Below are 27,297 nucleotides of genomic sequence, written 5' to 3'. Positions count from 1 at the left end.
GAGAGAGAGAGAGAGAGAGAGAGAGAGAGAGAGAGAGAAGGGGGTCTTATATGTAAAAGCACTTAAAATAAAAAGATGAATTCAAACTTCAAATTCTTCCCAAAATATTGACACAAAAGCTACTAAAATAAAATGAAACCCTTCCACACTTAATAGAAAGCTTGAAATGATAAAGATTAGCACATTGTCTCTTAGGAATGTGTCCTGATTTTTAAAACTTTTTTCCAAGAAATAACATAGCATAAAAGTGAAGTGCCCAATCTTAAGACCCTTCTCTTCATTTTGCCCATGAAAGTTGTGAATCTGTAATTTTCAGTCATTTAGAATCCAATTTTAGTATTCCAAGAAGTCTGTTTGTCAGTTACTGTACGAAATCTTGATTAAATATTTATAAATTTCTTAAAGTGTATGTTGTTCTCTTGATCTATTGAATACATATATTTATTCATTAGTCTTCTTTTACAAAGGGCTGCTAAGCAGAAATGATGACTTTTATCTGTTTTCTCTATGTCTAGCACACTATGAGGCTTAATAAATTTTAATGACATCAAGTCCCTATGATAGATCAGCCCTGTCATACAGACCTAATGGGTAAAGGGTCTGCACACTGAATGGAGACTTGGCTATTCTAGACTGGTTCCTGTCCCAAGCAGGAAGCATACATACATCTTAACTGCCTTGCATTGATTTTTTTTTTAACAGAGAGCCTTAAGAAGGAAGGAGGGACAGGAGAAATGGTTCACCATTTAAAACTGCTTGATGCCCTGGCCGAGGACCAGAGTCAGTTTCTAGCACTCATGTCAAGTTGTCAAATGACCCACAATTGCCTGTAAAGTCTAGCTCCAGGCACTAGAGTCCCTCTTCTGGCCTTCAGAGTCATATGTGTGTATGTGCGTGCATGCGCGCGCGCGCGCACACACACACACACACCCAAACATATACACACAAATTCATACAAGTAAAAGTAATTAGCAATAATAAATAAATGGAAGTAGAAATGAAGCATGCAGACTGGCAACTCCTTGACTTATTGAACATAGAGTAAAACCAGCTAAGTGTCTGTATTGAAAATGCATATTAATATCTGATGACTGGGTATCTACATAGGTCATTGAATCAATCTCACAACAGAAGTGACTGTGAACTGGTAAAACTCACTGAGTATTCTCAATAGACTGATATTTTTCTGTTCTGTATCTGTTTTGATCTGTATTCTTCATGATACTTGTATGATCATCACCTCAGCCTGATGAATGAGGAAATCACGATCCAAAAGGCTAAGCAAATTGCCTACAGTCAGATCGTAAGGGTACAGTCATGTCCGGAGTCAGTCCAGGTGGCTTGGAGACATCCACAAACAGTTCGTTGAGATGTAATTGACAAGCAGTAAACTGCATGCTTGCACTCTACAATCTCGAGTTTTTGACATAGGTATACTTCAGTGAAATTATCATTTGAGCTGCTTTTATGTCTAAAGTATCTTCATATTCTTTATGAGCTATCTGTTTTAAGCTTCCCACAGTTTTATATAAGTTGTTTAACTTTTTGTCTTTTTATGTTTTTTAAAAAAAATCTTTATCGTTGATTCTTTGAGAATTTCATACAAGGTATTTAGGTCATATTCCCACGCCCCCCTCTTAGCTCCTCCCAGATCTTCGCCCACCTCCTTACTCCTTCCAGTTTCATTTCCCCCTACTTACTCCTTCCAGTTTCATGTCCTCCTTTTTTACCCTTTCAAAAACAATAGAGTGTGATGTGTGCTGCTCATGAGCTTCTGAGTGTATGGCTGTCCACTGAAATGACTCACGACATTACCAAACAAATCAACAGCAAAACAAATGTCTCTCACTCTCCCATCGTCTAACAGCTGCAATTGCTCCTTACCTAGGGGTTGATGAACAACTCCTACCCCCATTCTAGTACTTTATGTAGCTTCAGCCTGAGCAGATCTAATGCTTATTGTCACATGTTGTAAATTTACATGTGCAGCTGCCCTATTGTGTCTGGAAAATACCATTTCCTTGTGGGTCATCCATGTACTCTGACTCTTACAATCTTTCTACTCCATCCTGTACAATGATCCCTGAGCTTTGGTGATGGGGGTGTGATATAGATGTCCCTTTTAATAACGAGTATTTCACAGTCTTTTATTCTCTACACCCTAACGAGTTATGGATCTCTGTTAATCACAGAGATTTTCATAGTGGTCAAAAGATGTATTAACTAATCAATGGATATAGTGATAAATCATTATGATTTCATTTAATAGTATATGTATTTAACAGAATAATGCTAATAGATAATCTACTAGATTATCCTCTAGGGCTTTGACCTATCTAACCACATGTTATTTATCCAATAACAGTGCCAGGAATGAGCTCAATCTTCTGTAGAGAGCCATAAATCCCACCAGAAAGAGGTTGGTTACTCCCATGACCACTCATAATATTATTGTACCAGTAAGCATAATCCAGGCAGGCTATTACTTGTTAGAGCCAACAGACAGGAAAATATAAAGTCATAATACTACCACAATGAACATTGGGATGAAGCTTCTAGTGCAGTAGTGGTTTGATTTCTCTTTGTCTAAGGCTCAAGCATACTTTGTCTTCAGTTTCAGCAATAGGATCTTACCAATAAATTCTGGAGACTAACCAAGATTATCAACTAAACTAACTATAATAGATAATGTTTCCACCAAAATGTGCTTTAAAATTTTCACTTATATGTTTGTGTTTGTGCATGTGAGGTCATACATGGACATACGGGTACACGACATGACACAACATGAATGTAGAGGTCAAAGGATAACTTCCAAAAGTGAGTTCTCTTCTTCCAGTATGTGGGTCTCAGGCATTGAACTCAAGGCATCAGGCTTCACCGTAGGTCTATTTTCCTACTGAGCCATCTTGCTGCTTCCACACTGTAATTTTTATTAGCACTTTAACAATGGTTAATGGCACCAGGCAATGGCGGGGCATGCCTTTAATCCCAGTACTCAGGAGGCAGAGGGAAAGTTCCAAGAGAGCCCAAACTACACAGAAAAACCCTGTCTCAAAAAAAAAATATTAATGGCAGTGAGTCTCTTTCATTTTCTGAGTTTCCATGTAATTTCTTCATTAATATTTGAAATCTTTAACAATTTTTACAATCATTTTTTTCTTTATTTTTAAATGAATTCATGCTAGGGAGATTGTTTAGTGACTAAAACTTTTGCCAAGCAAGTGTGAAGACTGGATTTTAGATCTCCAGAACCCAGTTAAATGATTTGCCTGCTAGTCCAGCATACTGGGAAGTGTGAGACGACCTCACTATAAGAGGGGGAACAATAGAGGAAAATTCCTGATATCAGCCTTAGGCCTCCACATGCCTACACACACATGTGAGCATGTAAACATGTAAACTCACACATATGAACATGAGTATGCATACACAACATTTATTATACATGCAAAAATAAACATATTACATACTTTGTCTTCTTGTGATTTAGATTTGTATTCTGAGTACATTTTTGTTGTCAATGTGTCTTGCAAATACTTCTTTTCAGACTATACTTTGTCATTTTTTTCTGTTAACATGGTTCTTTTTCTTTTTTCCATTTTCTTTTGTGTGTGTGTGTGTGTGTGTGTGTGTGTGTGTTTTTTAGTGTGTTTGGCACATGTGTGGAACATAATATTTTGGAGAAAGGATCATTTCAATTTCAAAATTTGTTCTTATAAATTGATTAGATTACTGTTATAATTGCAATGTATTTTCCAACTCAATTTTATCTGTGTTTTCTTCTGATAAATTTTGGGTGTTCATATTTAACTGTAAGATCAACTTTTAAATCATTTTTCAAATGTTATAGATAGAAATCCATTTTTATGTGACCAACTATTCTAGACCCAGTTAGTGTTGGAATAAAAATACCCTTTATCTACTGAAATGCCTTTGCATTTTTGTGAAAAAATCACTTATCCATACGTGTGTGTGTGTGTGTGTGTGTGTGTGTGTGTGTGTGTGTGTGTGTGTGTCTATTTCTGGACACTTCTGTTCTCTAATCTATCTTTACACCAATATCACACTGTTTTAACTAATGTAGCTTTATGAGTCATGGAGTGACAGCGTGTTAGTCTCCAATCTTTGCTCTTTTTGCAGAATTGCTTTGGCCATTTTAGGCCTCACATATCCATGTGAATGTTAGACTTCTAGGATGAGTATCAGTTTCTAAAGAAAAGAGAAACAGATGCTTTAAGAAACATGCTGAAGCTCTATCCTTAATGGTATAAAAGGTGATAACTATTTTGTTCCTTGATCCATTAAATCTTTTATCATTGTTAAATTACTCTCTTTCCCCTGATTTTTGTCCAGATATCTGCTGTGTCTGACTCACCGCCCCATTTCAGCTTCCTTTTTAGATTTTAACATGACCTGACTCTAGACAACATGCATCAGTCTATTTTTAAATATGTGCCTTAACTACAGTATTCACATAATTTACATCCAATATGATTATTGATAGATTTGGTTTAATCTAACATCTTATTTGCTTTCTATGAGTTCCATTCCACTCCCTTTTACATTCTTCAGATTGATGAACTGTTTGGGAATCTTCTCTATGCCCTTCACCAGCTTCCTTTTTGGTTTGATATTTGGGGATTGCTTTAAAGTGGGTCACAACACTTGTGTCATTCTACACTGAATTCAGGTGTTGCCATACCCCTCCGGCTATAGGGTATATAATTGTATATATAGGGTATATAATTGTATATATATATATATGGTATATAATTCCAGTTCTCTTACCTTTATGTTTTTACAGCACATGTCAAATAGCATAGCTCACACAGTGAATTGTCCTCAGTGTGTGTGTGTGTGTGTGTGTGTGTGTGTGTGTGTGTGTGTTTCTAACTCACTTTCCATTTGCTCCTCTCCTCTTTCTACCTCAAAACTTAGAGAACATCCATTAACCTTGCTTAATGTGGAAAGAAATATTGAAGCTTTTGAGTCTTTGAACCTGTTTTCAGTCTTGCCTTATCTTTTAAAGTTAATTTATTGAGTAAAGAACTCTCAATTGACACATTTACTTTTTTTTTTTAACTTGCTTAATTTTCTTATGCTTCGCTGCCTTCTCAGCTGTAATATTTCAAGGGATATACCTGAGCACAATGTGTCATCTCTCCTCTTCCTGCATTTAGAGAGTTCTTTGTCACAGATTTGGGGTGGTTTGTGAAGTTTTGCTGTAATTTTTTTTATACTTGAATTATTACATTTGCCATTTCTAATGCTTGAAGTTTATCACATTTCTTGCTTTTGATAAAAATTACAATACTTTTGACATTTTTCTCCACATGTTCTGCCTGTTGTTCTCTTTGTCCCTACAGGGACATAGCTTTTCTAACTACATACCCAGGGTCACTTGATGCTGGCTTACATTTCACAATTCTTTACCCATATCTCTATGTATTTCATTTTAAAGAGTTTCTACAGCAGTGCCTACAAATTCACTATTACTTGATTTTAGCACTTTCTAGTGAATTTTTCGTCTGTCTTGAATTCTATTTTATCTTAAATCTTTATTATATTTTTCAATTTATATAACATGAGATTTTTCTGTTTTAGACAGAGCCTTTCTGTGTATCCCTGGATGGCCTATAACTCAATGTATAGTCTGTTTTTGAACCTACAGATATATACTTGTCTCTGCCTCTGGAAGTAAAGATATGTGCAACTATATCAATTCCCACATGCAAACTTTTAATGGGTTTGTAGGCATAATACCTAGAGTAAAACCTGTTAGACAATTTCTGGGCTTTCTTTGTCTTGGATACCTCCTGTTCTCTCTTGCTGTTTCCCAAATTCTATCCTGAATGCTTGTGAAAATTGTTCTCTACTCTTGCTTCATGATCACAGGCCTGTCCATCCCGAACTATCTGAGAAAAGCCTACCTATCCTTAAATAATTATAGCTGATACCCATTTATTCAAGTTTAGTATATCTCCAATCAAAATAACATGTTGGACCCGAGAACTGAAACTACAGCTCTGCTGGGGTACCTGAAGTCCTTGGACTAGAGAGATGTGTAACCTGTACTCCTAGACCATTCTTCTATAATGCAAGGGGTTCATCAAGCTTCTGGTTTCATACTTTTTCTCCTAGTTGTGAACACATAGTTCCCTAAAAATAAGTCATTAGATTTAACAACATTTGGTGGAAAGCATAGAGATGTTGAAGTACTACAGTTAAATGATGAGCATTACTATGTAATGCAAATTTCCCAGAAGGCTTTGTCTAGTACCAATGTGAATGGACTTCTCTATGAATACCTGGAGACGTATCCAGTCACTGCCACTTCTTCCACAATGGTTTCCTTATTGTTTAGCTACAGAAACATCATAAAACCTCTGAGAGAATTCCCAAGTCCCCTAAGGTTCAACATAAAAATGATTTGGAAAATTAAATTTTTGTAAGGGATATTCTCCCTCCTATCCAGAGATGATGAGACATTCTTATATGCCCTATCCAATAAAAGGTTTCCTCATCACACCATCTCTGTTTCTCCATCACACTATCTTTACCACTCCAAAATCTAGAGCAGTTGGTAGGCACCAAGCTTAGCCTAACACCTCTGCTATACATTTTCTCCAACTAAAGGAGGTGAAATGGCCACACTCATCCTCTCTCACAGACTCTCCTAACTTCCTATGAGCATATGTTGAAGAAACTCTATGATTATTTCCCATATGTTGGTGGTATTCAGGATCCTCAGAAATTTACATCTGCAACACACACACACACACACACACACACACACAGACACACTCGCAATCTTTACATGACCAACCAACCAGAAAACTTCTCAACTCAAACAGAAAGATTTCATCTGCTTTTGGGCTACTCCATAACTGCCTTTAGATTATATTCCATAGGTGGGGCTTTCCTGAGAAGAAGGAATCATGGATGAGGAGTTCACCAAAGTATCATTTCTAGAACAAAGGTCATCAATTCTATCCCACATTTTATAAGACACACTGTTGATACTTCTGACAGAGCCACCACGTGAATTTTACAGCATTAATTCATATAAAAATAGCTTCTAAGTGAATATCCTCACTGAATGTCAATGCTTGTTGTGAAAATATAAACAAAACGGGAATGATTTTGCAGTCTTATTATATGAGAGACAAAGGTGGGTGTGGCTGAAGGAACTGGGAGACCATGCCTAATGTCCCCTGTCTTCTGATACAGTGACCAAGAAACTCATGATGTTTCTTCAGGTAAAATAGCATGAATTAACAGCAGAAACACATCTCGATCCAAGCCTAGCACACCGCCTGTGACTCTGAGGAGGTTTCTAAGAGAGTGAAAAATAGAAGGCCTAACCAGGGCAGAGACATGACCAGAGATTTAGCAGGTAGGTGCTTTAGGGTGATCAGAATGATAAACCTAATAATCCAAATATGATTACCCACAGATGCAGAAACCAGGAAGGATGCCCCTTAATACTGTTTGAAGGGAAAATTCAATTCTGGAGCAGAAAGAGTGGGGGAATAACCTTGGACTAGAGCCATAGCTGGGGGTGGGACACATAAAACCTTTACACTTTATTCAGCCATCGCGGGGAGCAGAGCTGCTGCTCATCTTGTGTCAGACGCACAGAAAGTGTGTCAGAAGAGGAGTAAAGCCCAGGTACAAGGATCATAGGTCAGACAACCCAGAGACAGGGAGACTGGGATGGAACTGCAGAAGGTGTCTTCATAGTTTTAAACCTCTGTGCTACCCACAGCACCACCTGTTCCCTGGACTCTGATGGCTGTAGTCAGTTTGCCTGCTTCCTGGCAGGGTCCTGACACTAATCAGTGATGACCACACTGACCCACACATCGAGCAGAGGGCACTCTGTCGGGCAGATTCCCTGTCAGCTTCATATCTCCCTCTTTGTCATAAAGCTCTTGTGTTTACCGGGGCATTAAATATAACCCTGCAATAGAAAAATCCTCATTTTCATGCTTGAAATACATTATCTAACAGCCGTATCTATTTGACTTTTACTACATGCCTTTCATTTCTCTAAGTGAGGTAATTGACCTTTACTTTGCTACCCTGTGGATTAAAAGGCTACACCACGCTCCGCATTTGATATTTCCAGTCCTGCCGGAGAGGCAATTTCCATTTGCTTTTGTTGTAGGCTGCTCTTCTGGAGGGCCCTCAAGTGAAAGCAAACCTCAAGGCCCAGGGATACATTATGACCATTCTTGCCACCATCACATGGCTTTTATTAGGAAAAACACAGGTCAGTTCTTTGCTGTAGTCATGTCGGTGGACCTGTAAAGACTGTGGGTATTTTGGACATCCACAACTTTCTGCCTGTTTCCGGTGACTCATTTTCACATCTGAGCATCTGAGATCAGCAACATCCTTCAGATTTCATTCAAGTACCTGAAATTTTCAAATTGAGTCTGACTAACTGTGGGCACCAGAATATTAGAATTAGTGGAAGATCCTAAGTTCCTGTATCGGGAAACTGTCCATCTGAAAGCAGAGGTGTTATGAAAAACTCTCCACACCAAGGTTTTTGAAGCCTGGATATTTAGTTATCTGTTCATCTCCTAAACAAAATAATGGCAAGGGCAGTGAAGCCCAAGTGAATGGCAGGAATGCTGAAGATGGCAGATGATGTTTATAAAGGATTCAAGGAGAATAATTGCTCTGCATTACAAGCCTATGAGATTGCCCAGGTTTGTGGATAAGGAAACAGAGGTCTGGGTAGTAGAGCAACAGAGAAAGGAAAATGATTCTGCAGAGCACATTTTATTTTTTGAAGCAAACAAAACAAAAAAAAAAAAAAAAAAAAAAAAGAAAAGACAGAGAAAACCTTATCTCTCTCCTCTTCCTCTAAATGATTTTGATAACCCTTTAAATACAGACTAGACATGTTTGACAACTAAAATCAGGACCAAAATCAACTCAGTTTTTATGTTCTTGGGAGAAAGAAAAAATCTTGTCTTACTTTAGTGTAATTAACGGAAGAGAAGGGAGGGGAAGTAGTAGTGAGCTGAGCAGCCGACTTCCAAAGGAAATGGAGTCTGGCTTTGTATTCCATACCATGCAGACTCCTTAGGGCTGAAGTTTTGGGTTTGGGGCTGTTCAACTGTTTCTCTGTTTGCTTACCTATGAAATGGAGCAATGCTTCTTGCCTGTCTGTATTGGCTAAAGCTGCTGCAATTATGAAATCGATTATCATCAGGGAACTGTTCCTAATAATGGACATTCAAAGTAGACTAGAATAGCAGAGCTGGATAGTTTCTTGTAATTATTTCTCTAAACTGGTATTTTCATATCTCCATAGTAAAGGAGTGGATTTAGATAATCCTTGCAATAAACACTGAAGAGTACTTCACCCCAGGCATCATTGAAACCTGTGTTCATGGGATGCAAGGTTAGGTCTGCACAGCAGAGTTCTTATGCCTGTGCTCCAAGTTATGGTGTTTGATATGCACAGGTTTTATTCTCATTCTTCTGTTATGCATAAAACAAAAGTGAGAAACTGACAAATAATTGGGTTGAAACAGTAAGTCCCTCCTTCTTTTGAGCTTCAAACAATCATGGTCTCATATATGATAAATGTCTACTGGATGTTCATAACAACTCCTGTGATATCTGGTGGATACTACAGTTTATTGAGCACCTGCTTATGAGCTATGTGTTGGTGGCACCTGACACCTTACCTCATCCAGAAGCTGGAAGCCAGGCAAAAAACTCATCTTGGTCTGTCTTTCAGGTGAGAGACTAGATTCTGAAAAGCATAGCAACTGACCTAAGAAGAAATGTTTTAAGAATGATCAAGGGTGAACTCTATCTAATGCAGGGTTCCCCAACTCCAAAACACATCATTTCAAACCTTACCTTTAATAGGCCATTTCAGTTCACAAAGCAAGAGAATAGGGAAGTTAAGGGAAAAAGAGGAGAAGACAAAAGAAAGATCTGAGTGTCACCTAACATCAGAACAACAGGTTAAGGAAGGCTTTGGAATTGTCTAGCTCCTCTAATGGCTGTCTCTGACTGGTCATGTTTGTGCATTCACTAATCCTAAATCTTGCAGACCTTACCTATCCCTGTCCTCTCTGTTAAAAGTGACTTGAAGTAGTGTCACCAGCCTAGCTGAATCTGTAGGGAGCTGGTAGGAACACAGAACATTGACAGGATTTATTCTTACTTGTGTTTGCTGGAATCATTTGGTAGGCAGAAATACAATTCAAGGTAGTTTAAGCAGAACAGATGGGCAGCACTTTGATTCACACAAACAGAAATCCAGGCTAGGCTGGGTTCAGGCAGGCTGGAACTCAGGAGACATGAAGTTCACAGCTCATAGCCCTGTCTTTTGTTTTGCTCTCTCCCCTAACTTTACTTTCTGCTAAGATTTCTCAATGACCCTGAGAACTTCCAAGGTTACCTTCTAGAAATACAATAATAATGGAGGCCAAAAGACACTGTTTAATGATAGCTGCAAGGTCAACTTCAACAGCAATTGGAGCACATTCTCATGCTTGAACAAATATTTTGCATAGGGAAATAAAACACATTGGTTGAGTAAGCCTGGCTTTTCTGATGACCTCTAGAGCTGGAAGTTGGAACTTTCTACCTAAATTTACCATCATAATAAAGAGGGTTGGGACAAAAGTTTTGTTACAAAGCAGGAACTGAAGACCTACATTTAGTTTTATATGCGTTATGGCTAAGATGTTGCCACAAGATGAAGTAAGTAAAACACTCAGTGTGGCACATTTGTCAAACTTGGAACAAATCATTTGCACCTCATAGAAATTATTCTCAAAAGTTTGGCTAGCCTATTATTTTAACCAACTTTCCATTATAACAAAATGCATGCTAAAGTTGACATATAAAGAGAAACTGGTTGGTTGTTAGGTTGGTTGTTTGGTTGATTGGTTGTTTGGTTGGTTGATTTTGTTTTCAAAGACAGGGTTACTCTGTAGAGCCCTGGCTGTCTTGGAATTCCTTCTAAAGACTAGATTGGCTTGGAACTCAGAGGTCAGCCTGCTTCTGCTTCCTAAATTCTGATTAATGGCATGTGCCATCACTACCTAGTTTTACTTTCATTTATAGTTTTGTACTTTGCTATCTAGATCAATTTTCTCTGTTGTATTGGGCCTAAGATGAGGTAGTACATTATGGATGAGTATGTATGGGAACATACTTTTTACCTCTTGTCTGAAACAAAAGGAGAGGGGGGGAGAAGGGAGTAAGGGAAGTAGAAAGATAATGAGAGAGAGAGAGAGAACCTATGTCCCTCTATTCCCTTTGAAGATATGTTGTTGATGGTCTCTTCCTAAATAATACACCCCCTTTTCAATACCAATATCCTAGAGATACCTGAATCAAATTAGCCAGTGTTTGCAGTTGGACTCAGGTTTCTTGGTCATATTTCACTTGTATGTAAAGTCTGACTTTGACCAATGTTAAATTAATTAAAATACTTCTTTACATCAACATCCTCACAGCTCTAATTTTGAGCCCTCTTCTGATGTTTAACTGACAGAAAGTCATGGACTATTACAGTGGTATTTATAAACTCAGTGACCACAGGCTACTTGTGTTTTCTTGGTGATGCCATTTCTCTTGGACTATGTCATAGCTCATTGTTGTTTTAAATTCTGTCACAGGGCTTTTGTTTTTTTGCTTTATAATCTTTGATTCTAAGACTGTCAAATTTTGCTCATTGGTCATAAAGCAGGATGAATGTCCTATGGCTATAGTTGAGTAATCAATCCACAAAGTAGGATCAGGTTCTTATTGGCACCATTTTTCCCTTTGTGTGTATGTCTTTTGTTTTTGTTCTTATCTTTTGTTTAGTTATTTGTTTTTGCCTTTAAAACTTTGTCTTTTGTAGAAGTTAACAAAATTGGGCCACCAAATATAGGGAATAAAAACAGTCTGTGCCAAGTGTACACTTTTTTACTGGATATTATCTTATTTCTCAAGAAGAGAGAATTAGAAGAAACCTATTTCCCCCAATTTTCCATACCACCCATGGGAATCTAATTCAATTTCCTCTCAAAATTTTTAGTGAAAACTAAAGTACAGAATAAGGCTGATGAAGTGGGTTCTATTCTTGCACACAGGGCTGGCTATTCGAGTTTCTTCCCATGGAGCTATTTATCTAGGCTGCTCCATGTAATCTAACTCTCATATATCTGCTTAGATAAGCCTTGTTATAGGAAAACAAGCACACACATTGAAGAGCTGCCTAGGTGAAAGGAAGTGTTCCCTGTGTAATTCTACAAAAGTTAAAAAAAAAAAAGTAGGAGTTCATTAGTATGAGCCACAGAATGGATGAGTATGAACTTCCTGAACACATCAAAAGTCCTTCTAACTGCTAAGACTATTGAATGTGGTCTTCCTTGTAAACCTCTGTCATAGGTTGTAAGTTATACCATGGAAAAGTCAGGAGGTTCAGGGCAGAAAAAAATATAAGTTCATACTCCTATGTCTCCAGACTCTAAGCACCTAGGACCACACAGTCTCATCTCTTACAAGTCCTAGCTTCGTGAATGCTAGGAATCTGTAGGAATCTGTATTTCTGGGACTGGATACCCCACTGTTGGTACAGTACCTCTGTGAATAAAGCAAGCGTCAGTGGTCATCTTTTAATTACAATCTGGCTTGGGGTTTTCTTAGTTTTAATTTAATAAGCTCTTTACTTGCCAGTCTTCATAACAGAGTGTCAAACTGGACCACAGGATACATCTTGTATTGTCTTCTTTCTTTGGACTAACCATTAGCTGGATGCTCATAAGTTTAGTAACAGGTCACACAGTACCATCATTTCTCTGCACCAATCTCAGACAGTGCATTATCTGAAATGTATAAGCTCCTATTTTTAATTTTACAGTCATGGCACTTTACCCTTGCTAGCTAGCTTAGAAATAGAAAAAGAAAAGGGCTATTTTTGATATCACTTAAAATAACCAGCAGCTTAGTGAATCATGTAAGCAGACAATTCGTTGTAAGCAAGTTTATGGTCTCAAGGAAGGGTTAAATGAAACTTTTAAAAGGTTTTTAAGATGCAAGGTATCTAGCTCATTTTATTTAGTATTTTCAGAAAAGACTGGCCCTCGTTCTGTCACTCTGTAGGGAAGCAAATAACCTTATATATTTTTAAACGGTCAAAAGATCATGATGTTGGTGAAGGATGGATCATGACCTTCTTCTTTGTTTTAAATCCCCAAAGAAAATTACAGCTGCCATTACTTGTGCTTCTAAAGCAAGTTTGTGAGAATCCATTTACAGAACTTATTTTTCCAAAGAACAGAGCTGAAAAGAAGAGAGTTGCAATTAGTCAGGACCCTCGTTGATACTCAAAACCCTGTGGCAGAAGAACCTTTCACACTGGATGGCAAGTAGCCCTTTTGTCTTGCAGAGGCAATCCCTTCACTCCCGGTGTCTTCTCCTACTGTACAGATTCCAAACGCAAACCCACCATTCTGGTCTCTTTTGCTCTTCCACTCACATGCATGGAAAAGCTTGATTTAAAAAAAGTTTATTATTAGTAACTTTCTACTTCAACTTGCACTTTACATATTGTATATTTTACCATAAGCTGCCCTTAAGTCTGTTATTAAAGGAAGAAATGGATAGGAAGACCCCAGGAGAATTGAGACCCCTTTTTTTCTTGTGGGATTATGATCAATTCAGAGAAGTGATTAATCATACTGATGATGGTATAATAGTACTTTATGGTTATTAAGTGCTTACCACATACACATACAAACAAAGGTTAGTTTCTTGCTCCTTTCAGTTGACAGGCAGGTGCTTCAGGCTTGACCTGTTTTTCCCTAACTGTAGTTGAGCTGATCTGAGAGCCAGGGTTCCTCAGCCTATGTCACCCATATCTCCCGATTCTTCTACTTTCCAGTAGCAGAAACATGAAGAGCAAGCCTATATCACAAGAACCTTTGGAAGACACTTACCACAACAGCTTCTACCCTTCCACATTCTTTTAACAGTAGAGCTTGTCTCTCTGATGGCTGAAAGTGAATTTATCATCAGTATCTTAGAGACAATATGAACTCATCAGTCTAAGTTCTGATTCCATCATGAGTAAATAGACAAACTATTAACATTTTATGGACTACGTTCTATGTATGCCTTCACTTCCCTACACAGTAGATTGAATACCTGTAGGCATTTCCAGGTTGCTTCATACATGGTGTCATAATGATTATGGGAAGAATGGGTGGCTCAAATGACAGTAGACATAGTAATTATAGAAATAGTAATATTTAAAAAATACTTGTTAGGGCTTTTATGCTAAATAGTCACGGCTGGCATGCATTATTTTGTTCAGTCTCCACAAGAGTTCTTCAAAACATATCCATTTTTTGTCTGTGATTTGCCAACAAAACAACTGAGGCTAAACCATACCTTAAAGAGAGAAGCCCTCTAAGCATAAAGAACAGGGCTCCAGAGGTAGGCTACCCATCCTCTGAATGACTGCCCCATCTTGGTCTGTTGTCTTTATAGCCCTTTAGTATTCAATTATATCACCTGTAGTTATTAATGCCAAATTCTTGACATTATTATGAAGTTTGTAGAAATCTGTGTGATATCTATTAACAAAACAAACAAACAAACAGAAAACTATGTACAGTGCCATGTGTTTGGGAGTATTCTGTCCACATTAGCTCCACATCATTGTTTGTTTGATAAGTTGATCATCTGCAAATAGTTTTCTTGTTCTGACAAAATACCAAACAAACAAAAGCAACTTAAGTAAAGAAGGCTTATTCTGGGTTCCAGTTTGAAGGGACATTCCATCATGGTGGGCAGGGCAGGGCACAGAGTGTGGGATGATTGTAACTGTTAGGTCCCATTACAACCACAGTCAGGAAGCAAAGAGTGCAGTATGCTGCTTGGCTCCACTCTTCCTTTGTAGCCAGAACAGGATCTCAGCCCATGGGATGGTGCCACCCACATTTAGGGTAGATCTTCTGGTCTAGAATCTCCCTCACCAAAGAGGCTCAAAGGCTTATTTTTCATGATGATTTTTAAATCTCATCAAGTTGATAATCAAGATTCACCACCAATTCATCTATGGGTTAATAGCAAGTAAGTGGAAATATCAGCATTTGGATTCACATTTTTTTAATGCTAATGCCAGAACATGGAATCTGAAAGTCCTTTTATTACAAACTCCATTTCAAATAAACTATATAGGTAAGAGTCAGGAAGCCAGATAAGGAGCTGCAGAGGCAGAGAAGCATGACAGACTCATTGTATATGATTGTCCTCCTATTTTTAAAAGATATTTACAATGCCCCAATATCAATGCCGACACATCTTCTAAAACCATTTATATAATCAAGGGTAATTGAGAGTGGGAACTGTAATGTAAGGCAGATGGAGGTCAGTTCTGGGAATAGCTAAAACATATCTTGTATAGCTATCACAGAGGTGAGTTCAGATGCAGTTCATTAAGTAAAGGATCACTTACACAAAAAGTCTTATATGTGGAAATTTTACAAAAAGCATATGACCATGTGACTTCATTGCTAGGGTCCTATTCTGTGTCTGAAATATCTGTGAAGTTTTAATTTCTTTTACTTCATGACAAACCCATCCAGGAGAAAGAATAGACAAACCTAGAACCTGCAAAGCAGAACCTGACCTTGCTTTCTGTTTTACTTTTTAAATAGGAAGTTTCCCTTTGTCCTGGGTCCTTATTGGAAACATTTCTAATAGACTACACAGACCTCTCACTGGCAGGAAATTCTGGCCCAGAATAGATATATTAAGTTATAAAGAAAAACCGGGCAGACTGCATGAGTTTTTCATACCTACTGGCAGGTGGCATAGAACTAAATATTGGAGCGATTTTATAAGCAAGATTAAATTGACTCATGACAGCTGGTCACTAAAATACAGGAAGTACAGACCTGGTTGAAAGCAAGAACACTCTGGTGTTCATTAAGTTTGGAGTACAGAATAGAGCTTATTTTTGAAAAGTCTGAAAGAAAAGCTCTTATTTGACAGTGTCTGATATTTGTCGCTTGTACACAAATAGATCTTCAAGGTAAATGCAAGTCAATTAGTTCTATCTGCAGTACCTTTATCTGAGTTCTCTGTATGTAAACAACACGAGTGAATAGGCTCAGCTCTTCAGAGCACCAGATACTTGACTATCAATAGAGAGTTAGAGCTCTGCCTGTACACTTCCTTTCCTGTGGTGACAGTAGACATGAGGGCTGGTTGACCATGGAATGAATAATGAATCTGTCAGAGACAAGTGGGATGGATCAGAAATCTGCCCTCCACCCATCACAAGGCCAGAGGTCATGACATCAAGAATTGAGAGCAATCTCCCAACACTGAAATCCATTTTCTTTTCTTTTCTTTCCTTTTTTTTTTCCCTTCAGAGGAAAAGTCACTCTGGTTGGCAAGGGCTCTAAATAAAGGAGTTCAGCTTCTGATTGGAATGGGAGTGATAAGAATAAAGTGAACTGTGGAAAGGGAAAGGGAGTTGTTTCCAAATACAGACCAGAGTCGTGGTACCACTGCATCTACTTTCCACACTTGGCACTTACACATCACTGTCACAAGGACTAGGAGGGACAGCTGCAAATCCACCCAGGATCATCAGATTCACTTCTCAAGATATATTAAGCATCATCCAGTGCCAAAGCAAGGTTTTGGCAAGCACCAGCTAAACCGAGGTTGCCTTCCCAGAATGAGGACCTGAAGATAAAGGGTACAGGCTCCACCATGAATATGCTATACCACACCCTGTTGTTCTTCTCCCTTGGGCTATGTCCTTTTCCTAGATCATTCAGGATCATTATGGGATAGCTCTTAGGTTCAATTTCAGTCATCTGGCAAACCCTCAAGAGTTTAAATTAAAATTAAATTGGATTTATAAGATCTCACCAATTTATAGAATTTTCTTTGCCAAATATAGAGTGAATTTTGTGGAAACTAATAACAAGGCATGTGACAGTTTTTAGCATACACTATAGAGTGTTTGATCTGCTCCAGTGTTTACTAACTCTACTATCAGACCATTGCTACAATAGACACAGTATGACAGTCACATGACGTTTCTACCTTCATAGGGTCTCCTTATTTGCTAGTCACTTGTTTAAACATCTAATACCATCTGGGCACCTATTATGTGTCAAATGTTTGCTACATGCTGAGTTGCAATAAATAGGCAGACATGACTGTGGCCTCTCAGTGAGGGCAACATAGTAAAACAACTGAAATACAGCCTGAATCTATTGCAGAGACATCATGAGCTTCATGTAGAGGCATGGAAGATCAGTGTTCTACATGGTGGGAAATGCATTTAGTTGACTGACAAATGGTGTTTGGATATGAGCTAGGAACCAGGCACTGAGCTTTCAAAGTTCATATCTAAACAGAAGAATTACTGAGGTGAAGGAGAATGGGATGGAGAAGAAAATGTTGAACTAAGAGTAAATGATTTGTAATAGTACCTGAAATGTAGAGTTCAAAGAAGCAAGGATAGAGTTGAGGGTTTCAATAGTGAAGCTAGAAAAGAAAAAAGAGGTAAACTGCAGAGGGATTTGAAGGCATACCACAGGGCTTAGACCCTATTCTGATAATAATACACAATCTTACAATAGTTCTAAATTGGGAATGAGCCAAAGGTATTTGAGTAAAAGACTGATTGAAATTAAGAATTGATGCTGTGTAGAGAGAAGTGTGACTACAGCATTCACTTTTGTTTAGAATTTGTTGTAAAAGACAGAGTCACGCTGACAACCACTACCAAGGACATAATCTCTAAAACTATGGATGAAGAGATACTAAAGGGGCAGGCATCTGAGGACTTGGCATGATATGGAGTGATGAGCAATCGGGTGGAGCATGAAAGTGAAGGGGTGAACCATTCTTGGTAAACTGAGGTAAAAGAGGTCCAGTTGGCCAAGATAATTCCGGAGGCAAAAAGAAATCAGAAATGGGTGTAAGTAGGAGACAAAAGCCCAGAAATTTGGTTTGGGTCCTTTCAAATGTATGTCCACAAGGCATTTTTTGGGTGACACCTGTGATGAAGATACAGATACAGGGATTGTCAACACATTGATTGCATGATGTCACCTGCTGATAACAAGAAAGACTTCTGTGGACCCCTGTGGTACATAGAGAATCCAGGTCTTCTTAAATTATCTTCATATTTTTAGGGATATTTTTGCATTTGAGGGTTGATGAGAAAGATAAATTGGTTATAAAATGCCTATAACTGAAGAAAATTTAGGACAACAGAATAAAATGAAGGAAAAAAGTGTCCAAGGCTGATGATGTTAAGATAGAAGCCAAAGGAACAGCCTGTGCAGAGGCTAGACAGTAGACAGGGTCCTGTATTGAGCTCAGGCATCCAGTAAGGATAGCCAGCAAGGGAAAGGAGTATTCCACAGTCAACACATCTGAGAAAGCCAAGGCAAGTGAGAATAGCCATTGGATTTCCCATGGAGAAGATATGAATGATTCTAACAGGAGACGCTTGTTCCTTGGAAGGCATGAGAAAGAGGACACTTAGTGGAGCTACAAGTACATGAAAGTCAAAAGGAAGAATAAAGCAATGTCCTGCTTAGGGATGTTTTTGTTGTGTGTTGCTATCGTCAACTTGATACAAGTTAGCATTATCTGGAAAGAAGGAATTCCAATTGAGAAAAATGCCTCCATAAAATTGGCTTGTAAGCCAGTGTGTGGGGAATCTTCTTGAGTAACAATTGTTGTGGGAGGGCCTAGCTCACTGTCAGCGTTGCTGCTCCTGAGTAGGTAACCCAAGAGTGTATAAAAAAGCAAAACAAAGAAACGAATGCTATTAGTAAGCAGTGATCTGCCATGGCTTCTGCTTCAGCTCTGGCCGCTAGGTTTCTGCCTTAAGATCCCTGTATGATGAACTACAAGCTGTAAGATGAAATAAACCCTTTCCTCCAAAGTTGTTTTTGGTCATGATGTTTTATCACAACAGAAAGGCCTAACTAAGATAAGAAAGCAACTGGAGAAGGCCAGGAACATGGTGGATACTGCTCTTTCCAGAGGATAGAAGGGATCATACACTGAGTTAATATTTTTAAAAATACAAAGAACCTCAAGTAACAATTAAACAAACCAACACATGGAAGTAACTTCATTAATCAGAAAAGTAATGCTAGAGATGTGTATGAGTTTTGATTAAGGGTTATGGACTGAGTTGAACCCTCAATAAACAAGCTTTTAGACAAGTAAGAATGAGTCTTTTATTGCAAAACATCTGAGAAAAAATAGTAACAATCTATCCATCCACCTTCCACCTCCTTTTATTATTCAAAGAATATTTTTCCCAACTAATATAATATCTTTAGAATGGAAATTGTCTGGACTTCAGAGACCACTTATGAGTATGCACATATTAAAACTTGCAAGATATATAATCCAGTTCATACTGACTCTTTGCATTCTCAGTCTCCAAACAGGAAGCGAGCGTATTCTTTGGGGTCACATTGTTCATTTCCTCATTTGAAATTTTTAGCAGCAGATAGGATGTTAAATCAATGGGAGCTGGTGCTTCTCACACTTGGGTTTCAAACATCTTCCATATGTACAAACACATCCATAAATAAAGGTGCTAATGTCAGGAAAGAACAAGGTCTTTTAATAAAATATACTTGCACATGTAACTGTCTGCATATCAGAGATTGTTCTAGGGTCTGGTTCACAATTAAACACTTTAAATTAATTACTTCCTTCTTTCCTTTTAGGCAGATGGTTAAAAACGTGAATCTTCAAATATGCTATTTATATAGTTAAGTTGGATTTCTATTATTTTATTGTAACCATCCTTCCACCTTATTATAAATAATAAGTACACAGAGGGAGATGTAGCTAGAAATATTGTTCATTATGGAAGAGCTATTAGGAAACTGAGGCTTGGTCTTCCCAGAGAGATTTGACTGAATAATCATTGCTTCCAGAGCTATACCTTCTTAGAAGAAAGCCAGGGATCCCCAGGTCACAGTCATAGCCATTCATTTTCTTCCTTGCAGTGAATAAGAGCCTGTTTGCATCAAAATCGAATAGCCATTATTATGTAGATAGAACAGAAATAACATAGCTGGGCGATGGTGGCGCACACCTTTAGTCCCAGGACATGGGAGGCAGAGGCAGGCAGATTTCTGAGTTCGAGGTCAGCCTGGTCTACAGAGTGAATTCCAGGACAGCCAGGAATACACAGAGAAATCCTGTCTCAATCCTGTCTCAAAACAACAACAACAACAACAACAACAACAGAGAGAGAGAGAGAGAGAGAGAGAGAGAGAGAGAGAGAGAGAGAGAGAGAGAGAGATAACATCAGTTGTTAAACAATTCCATTTCCACCTATGAAAAAGTATTCTGCTATTTTTTTTCTGGTTTATGACGTCTTCCTCCAAAGAAAATACACACCACACCACAGTATTTGTCTTTATGGAACTTGGGCCTGGCTATTCTTACCTAGTTCACAGAAGATTCTCATTTTAACACACCTACACGCAGGTGACATTTCAGTTTCTGAATCTGGCGTATGTTGGTATTTTATCCCTGGCCCTCTCTGTGTGGGCACATATCTCTATTCACGGTCATTCTGCTCTGTGTGGGCACATTCCTATTCATGGTCATTCTGTCAAGGTAGGTTCCGCCTGCCCCCGAGGATATGGCCTAGAAAGGTTGTGAGACAATTTTCTACCTGCTGCCTTGACAAACAGCAAGTTGCTCTTCACAATTTCAGTCAAAGACTTTGAATGTGGGAGTAGGTTAGGAAATCATGTGTTCCATTTGCTGTTTCTAATATGTCACTGCTCTTATTTATTTATTTATTTATTTATTTATTTATTTTTGGTTTTTCAAGACAGGGTTTCTCTGTATAGCCCTGGCTGTCCTGGAACTCACTCTGTGTACCAGGCTGACCTCAAACTCAGAAATCTGCTTGCCTCTGCCTCCCAAGTGCTGCCAGCAGTGGTAGCCTTTAATCTCAGCACTTGGGAGGCAAAGGCAGGTGAATTTTTGAGTTCAAGGCCAGCCAGGTCTACAGAGTGAGTTCCAGGACAGCCAGGGCTACACAGAGAAACCCTGTTTTGAAAAACAAAAATAAACCAACAAAAAAAGACACTGCTCTTCATAAGTCATTATTAGTAGCCTCAAATCTCTATCACAGACATGTTTGTTTCCTTATTTTGTATTTTCTAGGGTTGCTAGAGTCAGTTGGTTTGTTTCTGAGAGACCTTGTGATTGACATATAGGTTGATACATGTTGTGAATGGGAAGTATAAAGATTGTCTTACCTCCCCTGAGGACAGGGGAAAGACTTGATGCAAAGGTTCCTGCAATTATTTAGCCCCAGAATGATAAACCTGATTATAAACTGTTAAGTCCTTAGAAAAATACTGAGTAGCAAGTTGTTTCAATGTTTATCTATCATTCATGTTCTTTCAATGAATGAGATTTGTCTTAATGATATGAAAAAAAAAACATCTTTTTTAAAAATCAAAGAAACTCATGAACTTGTCAAACTTTTGATATCATAGATGAACTATCCACTGGAGACAATATGTTGGATGGTTTGGGGGGAAAGTCTTTAGGGGCACTGCTGTCCAGAGAGAGCTTCAGGCCCATGTAGACTGGACTACTATTAGGCTGCCTCAGAATGGCGCCTGCAGATGGGTACATTTCCACGGTCCCTTCTCGAAAAGGCCTTTGTTACAAAGCTCCTTATGGCTCAGCCTACAGGTCTCCATGTGTTTCACCACTTGTTTCTGTATAGCACAAAAATGCTGTGTGGTTTGAGAGCTCCATGTGACCTTTCTGTAGCTAGACTCCTAAGACCAACTTGACTGACGGCGAACTCTGTGTCTCTCCTCTGCCTAGGTGCAAGTGCAACCTGCATGCCACTTCGTGTTTGTACGACAACAGCAAACTGACATGTGAATGTGAGCACAACACTACAGGTCCAGACTGTGGGAAATGCAAGAAGAATTACCAGGGCCGACCTTGGAGTCCAGGCTCATACCTCCCCATTCCCAAAGGCACTGCAAACACCTGTGAGTAGCACGGCTCCATTGCGACACTTTCTGGGCATGCTGAGCTGGTTCTTTCTGGGTTCACTTTCTGGGCATGCTGAGTTGGTTCTTTCTGGGTTCCACTTGCAACTGTGCTTTTCAAATGGCAGAATAAGATTTATTCCTGATTTTATCATTTGTAAGCATGTGTTAGCACTCTAATCGCCTGTTAGATTCAGTCCTCTAACCTTCCCATTAAATGTGTTGCAAAACAGTTCTTAAAAATTACAGAAGCAATTTTGTTCTAAGTAGGTGAGACAGGACGTGACTTTTTTCCCCCCTCTTCCAAGTTAATATCCTATTACCATAGCACAGGCCTTGAAAAGTCTCGATACTGGCTATCCATAAACAAGTTCCAGAAACCTTTGATTATTGATAGTTCCATTTCTAAATATGCTTTGTCCAGAGAAGGTTGGCCCCTTCCATTCTAGGAGGACCATAATGTTGCCTAGTGAGAGAGCTGGCTTTTCCCAGCTGTGCCTGCTCTGGATTCTCTGAGCAGTGGATGCCTTTGGATAAAAGGCATGACTGTAAGCCTCAGAGTGTCCTATGAAGAAAACAGGTTTTTATCCGTTTGTGAAAGAGCACAGGCAGTATCTTTGTTCACAAGACCCACCAAGACTCATGTGCATAGCTTAGTGACATCCCTGCATATGTAAAGGCCAAACCTTACATGCTTAAGGAGTTAAAGAACTATTTCCTGAATAGTCTACACCATTCTGTGGATGGAATGATTAGCCACCTGGAAAAGCCTAAGATTTGGCCTCTTTAAAAGGCAGAGAAAGGGCAAGATTACCATAGAACCTACACAGCGAGAAGTCAGAACGGCCCCAGGACAATGAGAAGCAAGCCACAGGCTCCATGCAAGGCTGAGAATGAATGTTATCTGGTACTTCAAAGCAGCAGCTGGGAGAAGCCAGTGCTGAAAACCAACATCACAAGAACCCGAGCTTTATCAAGTTACATGTCGGAGTAATGGACCAGGTAACAAGCTATGGAGTGTGGGGGCATGAAATTAGGATACATTCCTATGAAGCAGAAAAGAGTCCTCCCGGAGGTTAAAAAAGAATCCCTTCGTAAGAATGTCCAGTTTCTTTCTGTGTTAAAGGAGAAACTGACTTATTGCTACAAAATTAACATTAAAGCTCTTTTCAGCAAAATCATTGATTCTTTTTTCTCAGGTGATTTTATTAATGGGGACTGTGAGCTTTTTGTGGTCACCAGAATCCCATGGAAAGGATTTCCTAATGTTATCTGTTGCCATCCAGGATGTCTGGCTACCTAAGAACTCCTGTCATCACAGTTGTCAAGCTCAGTTTAAAGCTTTCCCTAAGTGACAGAGGCCAACATACCACTTTCGGGTTCTGGCGATCCTTTAGTGGGACAGTATAAAAGAGGGCCTAGCACACACATACTTTCTAGCTAGCACTCTGGTGCATGTTTAAGGCCAAGACTTGCAAAGGTCACTAGAGGGGCAACAGTTAGGCTACTATCAAAGACATTGGCTTCACCCTGACACAGTCCTGTTCTAACTGTTCTACTCACTGTCACTCAAATAATCAATTTTTTCAGAATATTTTCTCTAGGAAGACTTTGTTTCTGAGAATCTGCCTTCCTGAAATGAGTTTTTTACTTTAACTTTTTACATAGTAAATGCCACCACGTTAGTCCTTGCCAAGTGACCATAACTTCCTTTGACTTTTCCTAAGTGTTTAATTATCTCCTCTTCTGATTTATTGGCCTTCTATGAATGACTATAATTCTTTCACAACTGTGTTCAAGCTGAAAAATGACATATGGACCCAATGGCTAAGGGATCAATTCAATGTTCCAGTCATCAATATAGCAAGAACTTGATGGAGGACTTTAAAAATGATATAGAAAAGTCTTGAAATCAACACATTCTCTAACAGTTCAGGCTGTGATTAAAACACCCCAAAACGTCAATAAACACCTCCGCAATTTGGCTGTGTGTTACAAGATCAAATCCGCATCCCTGTATTTGCTAATAATCTATCCTCACCAACATCCTGTATCCCCATCCTCAGTGTGAGGAGAGGATAACAGTTCTTCGCTCACAGGAACAGGAATTTTGACAAGATTAAGAAACTAATTCACGTGATATGCTTTACATAGTACCTGTTACAAAGTGTACAAAATAATTTTATTTTAAGATTCTTTTATGTAGCACAGGCTTGTCCTCTTTTGGACAGTTTTACTAGTATACTTTCTTCCCTACCTTCAGTGTTGCAAGTCTCTCCATTTTGTCCCTTTCTCCTTTTCTAAGTAGTGTAAGAATTCTATTTGTCCTGGTTTCATTTATTCCAGGTTAATAATTTCCCAACACATAGCCCACCCTCGTGTGAAAGTGTTTCCATTGTCTCATACTTGGTTGCCTTTCTTAGAAGTACATTACTATGATTCTTCAACTCAAGTACCAAACTTTTCTCTTCTACAAAGCTTACAGGCGAGGCATCTTCTTGTCACCCTCATTATCTCTACTGTAATTTTTTTAATGTTACTTTTAAAAGATCCTTTGAAGTTCATTTTTGTTTTCCATAACCTACTGCACTTTCATTGTTTCCCTTCATATGGGTTGTTCTCACATGCATGATATGTCAGCACATGCACGTACACACACACACACTCACACACACATACACACAGACACACACACACATACACACATACACACACATCCTCACTTAACTTGAGTTGGTGCACTGTAAGACAACTGTCTAAGAGACACTTTGAGGATGTCATATCTCCATAAAAACTTCAAGTCATTGAAATGGAAAAGAAGGGGCTACAACCTTCAACATCTACCTTGGTGGTCTAGAGACGCCATTAATCATTAGCAATCTCCATACTTAGAATCGCAAGGAGGCAGGACTATGTCAGATTCTGTATGCTTTCACAGGTTTGAGATAGAAAGGCAGGAGATCTTTGTTTTAAGATCCTCTTCAAGGACTTAGGAACTCCATTTAGGAACAACTCAAACTGGGACCTTGCTGGGAGTCCCTGAGCTCCAAAGCTCCATTTTAGAGCAACTCAAAGCCTTTTGACCATAATACATATAGCACCAGGAAAGAAGTGTATGGAGTACCATCACTTGAAAACAAAATCACCCTGGTCTACTAGATATATCTCACTACTCTGTGCCTTTTACTATGATAAACTTGGCCAATACCAAGTAAGAACGTCTCTAATGATGTTTTTTTCTCATTGTGCTTATATTTAAGACTCAGTACCTTTAAAGACATATGCATGTTCATTAACATCCTTATTTTTACTTTTCAAGTAGAGAGAAGCTCTGTCCACCATAATGCCTAATCATTATTTTCTTGATTCCTCTTGTCCAGATCATGAATAAAGGTATTAAGTGGCAATCCTCAATCTCTTATCCATGATGTTTTTCTAAATGCAATTTAATAATCTGCTTGTGAAACCCCTATCTCCAACAAAATATAATGTTTATACATCTCATTCTCCAGTGGTGTGCTTCTACCCTTAGTAAAACTCTATGACAGGCTTGAGAGATTGCTCAGTGGATAAAGTACTTTATATGTAAGTTCAAAGACCAGAGTTTGGATACACAAAATCGATTCAAGCCAGATATGTTAGTGAACATCTGTCATCCAAGCACTCCTACATCGAGGTGAGAGATGAAAATAAGAGAGTGTAGAACACTGGTGTTTTAACCAACCTGTGGGTCACACACATTCACTCCAAAGTCTAAGAGTCCTTTCACAGGGGTTGTTCTAAGATCATCAGAATACACAGATATTTACATTACAATTCATAAAACTATAGAAAAAGTATAGCTATGAACTAACAAAGAAAATAATTTTAAGGTTGGGGGTCATGGCAATATGAGGAGCTGTATTAAAGGATCACCACATTAAGGCAGTTGAGAAATTCTGCAGCAGAAGCTCACAAGCCAACTAGGCAAGGCTGTGCAGCAGCAAACAATAAACTCTCAAACAGGGTGCAAAGCAATTTCTGACCCAAAAGGCTACCTTCTGACCTCTACACGTGCAACATGGCAGATCCACACTAGATTTCTCTATGTGAATACCTACCTATACACACCGTACACAAAAACGCATACCATCTTTTAAAATTTAATGGCAAAATACAAATCAGAAAGTGTTGTTTTACTAATCTTTACATATTCACATCACATTATTAGAAATGTCTAGGAAGCTCAGCCATAAAGTAACCTGTTTGACCTGGTATTTATCAAATTTATTTATTTCATTGAACACTTAATAACTTTCTACAAAACATTCTTGTGGGCATGATGGTCTAAAGAATTTCTTGCAGCCTGGCCTTAAGAGAACACCATGGAAACAGACAAAAGCATAGTCAGTTCAGTTATAGTTTATATTTTACCTTTCTCTAATATCCTTCAAATAGGGACAATTAAATTGATTTGACATTGACATTATTATCTTTTCAGATATCCAACTTGAATTGTTGTACAATATCTCCTACTCCTCTGAGTAATGGGAAGTAATTTGATGACTATTATATTATTTTCCCTGATATTAAATTTGCATTGACCAGTTTCTGTAGTCCCAGAGGTACACATTGGTGTGTCATTAGCCAGTCAGTTTCCTAAGCACTTTAAATGCATTAGTTCCTTCTAGACTCACACCGGTCTTACCAGATCGATGCAATGGTTTTACATTCTCAAATATGGAAACATGATTATGATTCATGGGATTCAGGTTTGCACAGGTAGTAGGGGTGGAATGAAGACATAAACCAAGGTTTTTCTTCCCTTTAATGACCATTTCATGTTTACTGCTCTGGGTCTTTGAGTGGCTGTCTCTGCCTCCACTGGGAATAGAGCTGCACTTGGGACATCCATTCAATCAAGAGGCTCTTCTCTAAGTCTCCTGGCTCCACAGAACTTCCCTCCCCGTACTCGTTCCTTCCCTCCTGCACTTGTTCATTATTTCCTAGCCCTGTCTATGATCACTCTGCCGGACTGTTCTCGTTTTTGTTTTCAGAATTTTTTGGGTTCCCCCCTCCCCTCCTTTAGCATCTCAGTCTGTCTTCTTCTTTTAGTTCCAGGCTTAGCAGTCATAAGTCAATTCTAGTTCCAGGCTTCTTAGTGAGTACAAACCAACTTGACCAGTTAGCTGTACAGATCACAACATCATAGAAAGTTCATTTCTTTCTCTAAGAAAGA

The 27,297-nt window shown here is 38.7% G+C and overlaps 1 protein-coding gene across 8 annotated transcripts in view; it reads left to right on the top strand.

The window, feature by feature from the left end:
* Positions 1-27,297, top strand: part of Ntng1 (netrin G1) — a 350,817-nt gene that overhangs the window by 240,906 nt on the left and 82,614 nt on the right. For all 8 annotated transcript variants that reach the window (XM_031375231.1, XM_031375235.1, XM_031375230.1 and 5 more), the window contains exon 4: positions 21,907-22,079. In XM_031375231.1, the coding sequence (XP_031231091.1) occupies positions 21,907-22,079 (173 nt within the window). The remainder of the gene's footprint in view (positions 1-21,906; positions 22,080-27,297) is intronic.

The sequence above is a fragment of the Mastomys coucha genome, unplaced genomic scaffold (genome assembly GCF_008632895.1).
Source record: "Mastomys coucha isolate ucsf_1 unplaced genomic scaffold, UCSF_Mcou_1 pScaffold16, whole genome shotgun sequence".
Lineage (NCBI taxonomy): Eukaryota > Metazoa > Chordata > Mammalia > Rodentia > Muridae > Mastomys > Mastomys coucha.
The sequence above is the reverse complement of the archived record's forward strand: the minus strand, read 5'-3'. Positions and strand labels throughout refer to the sequence as shown.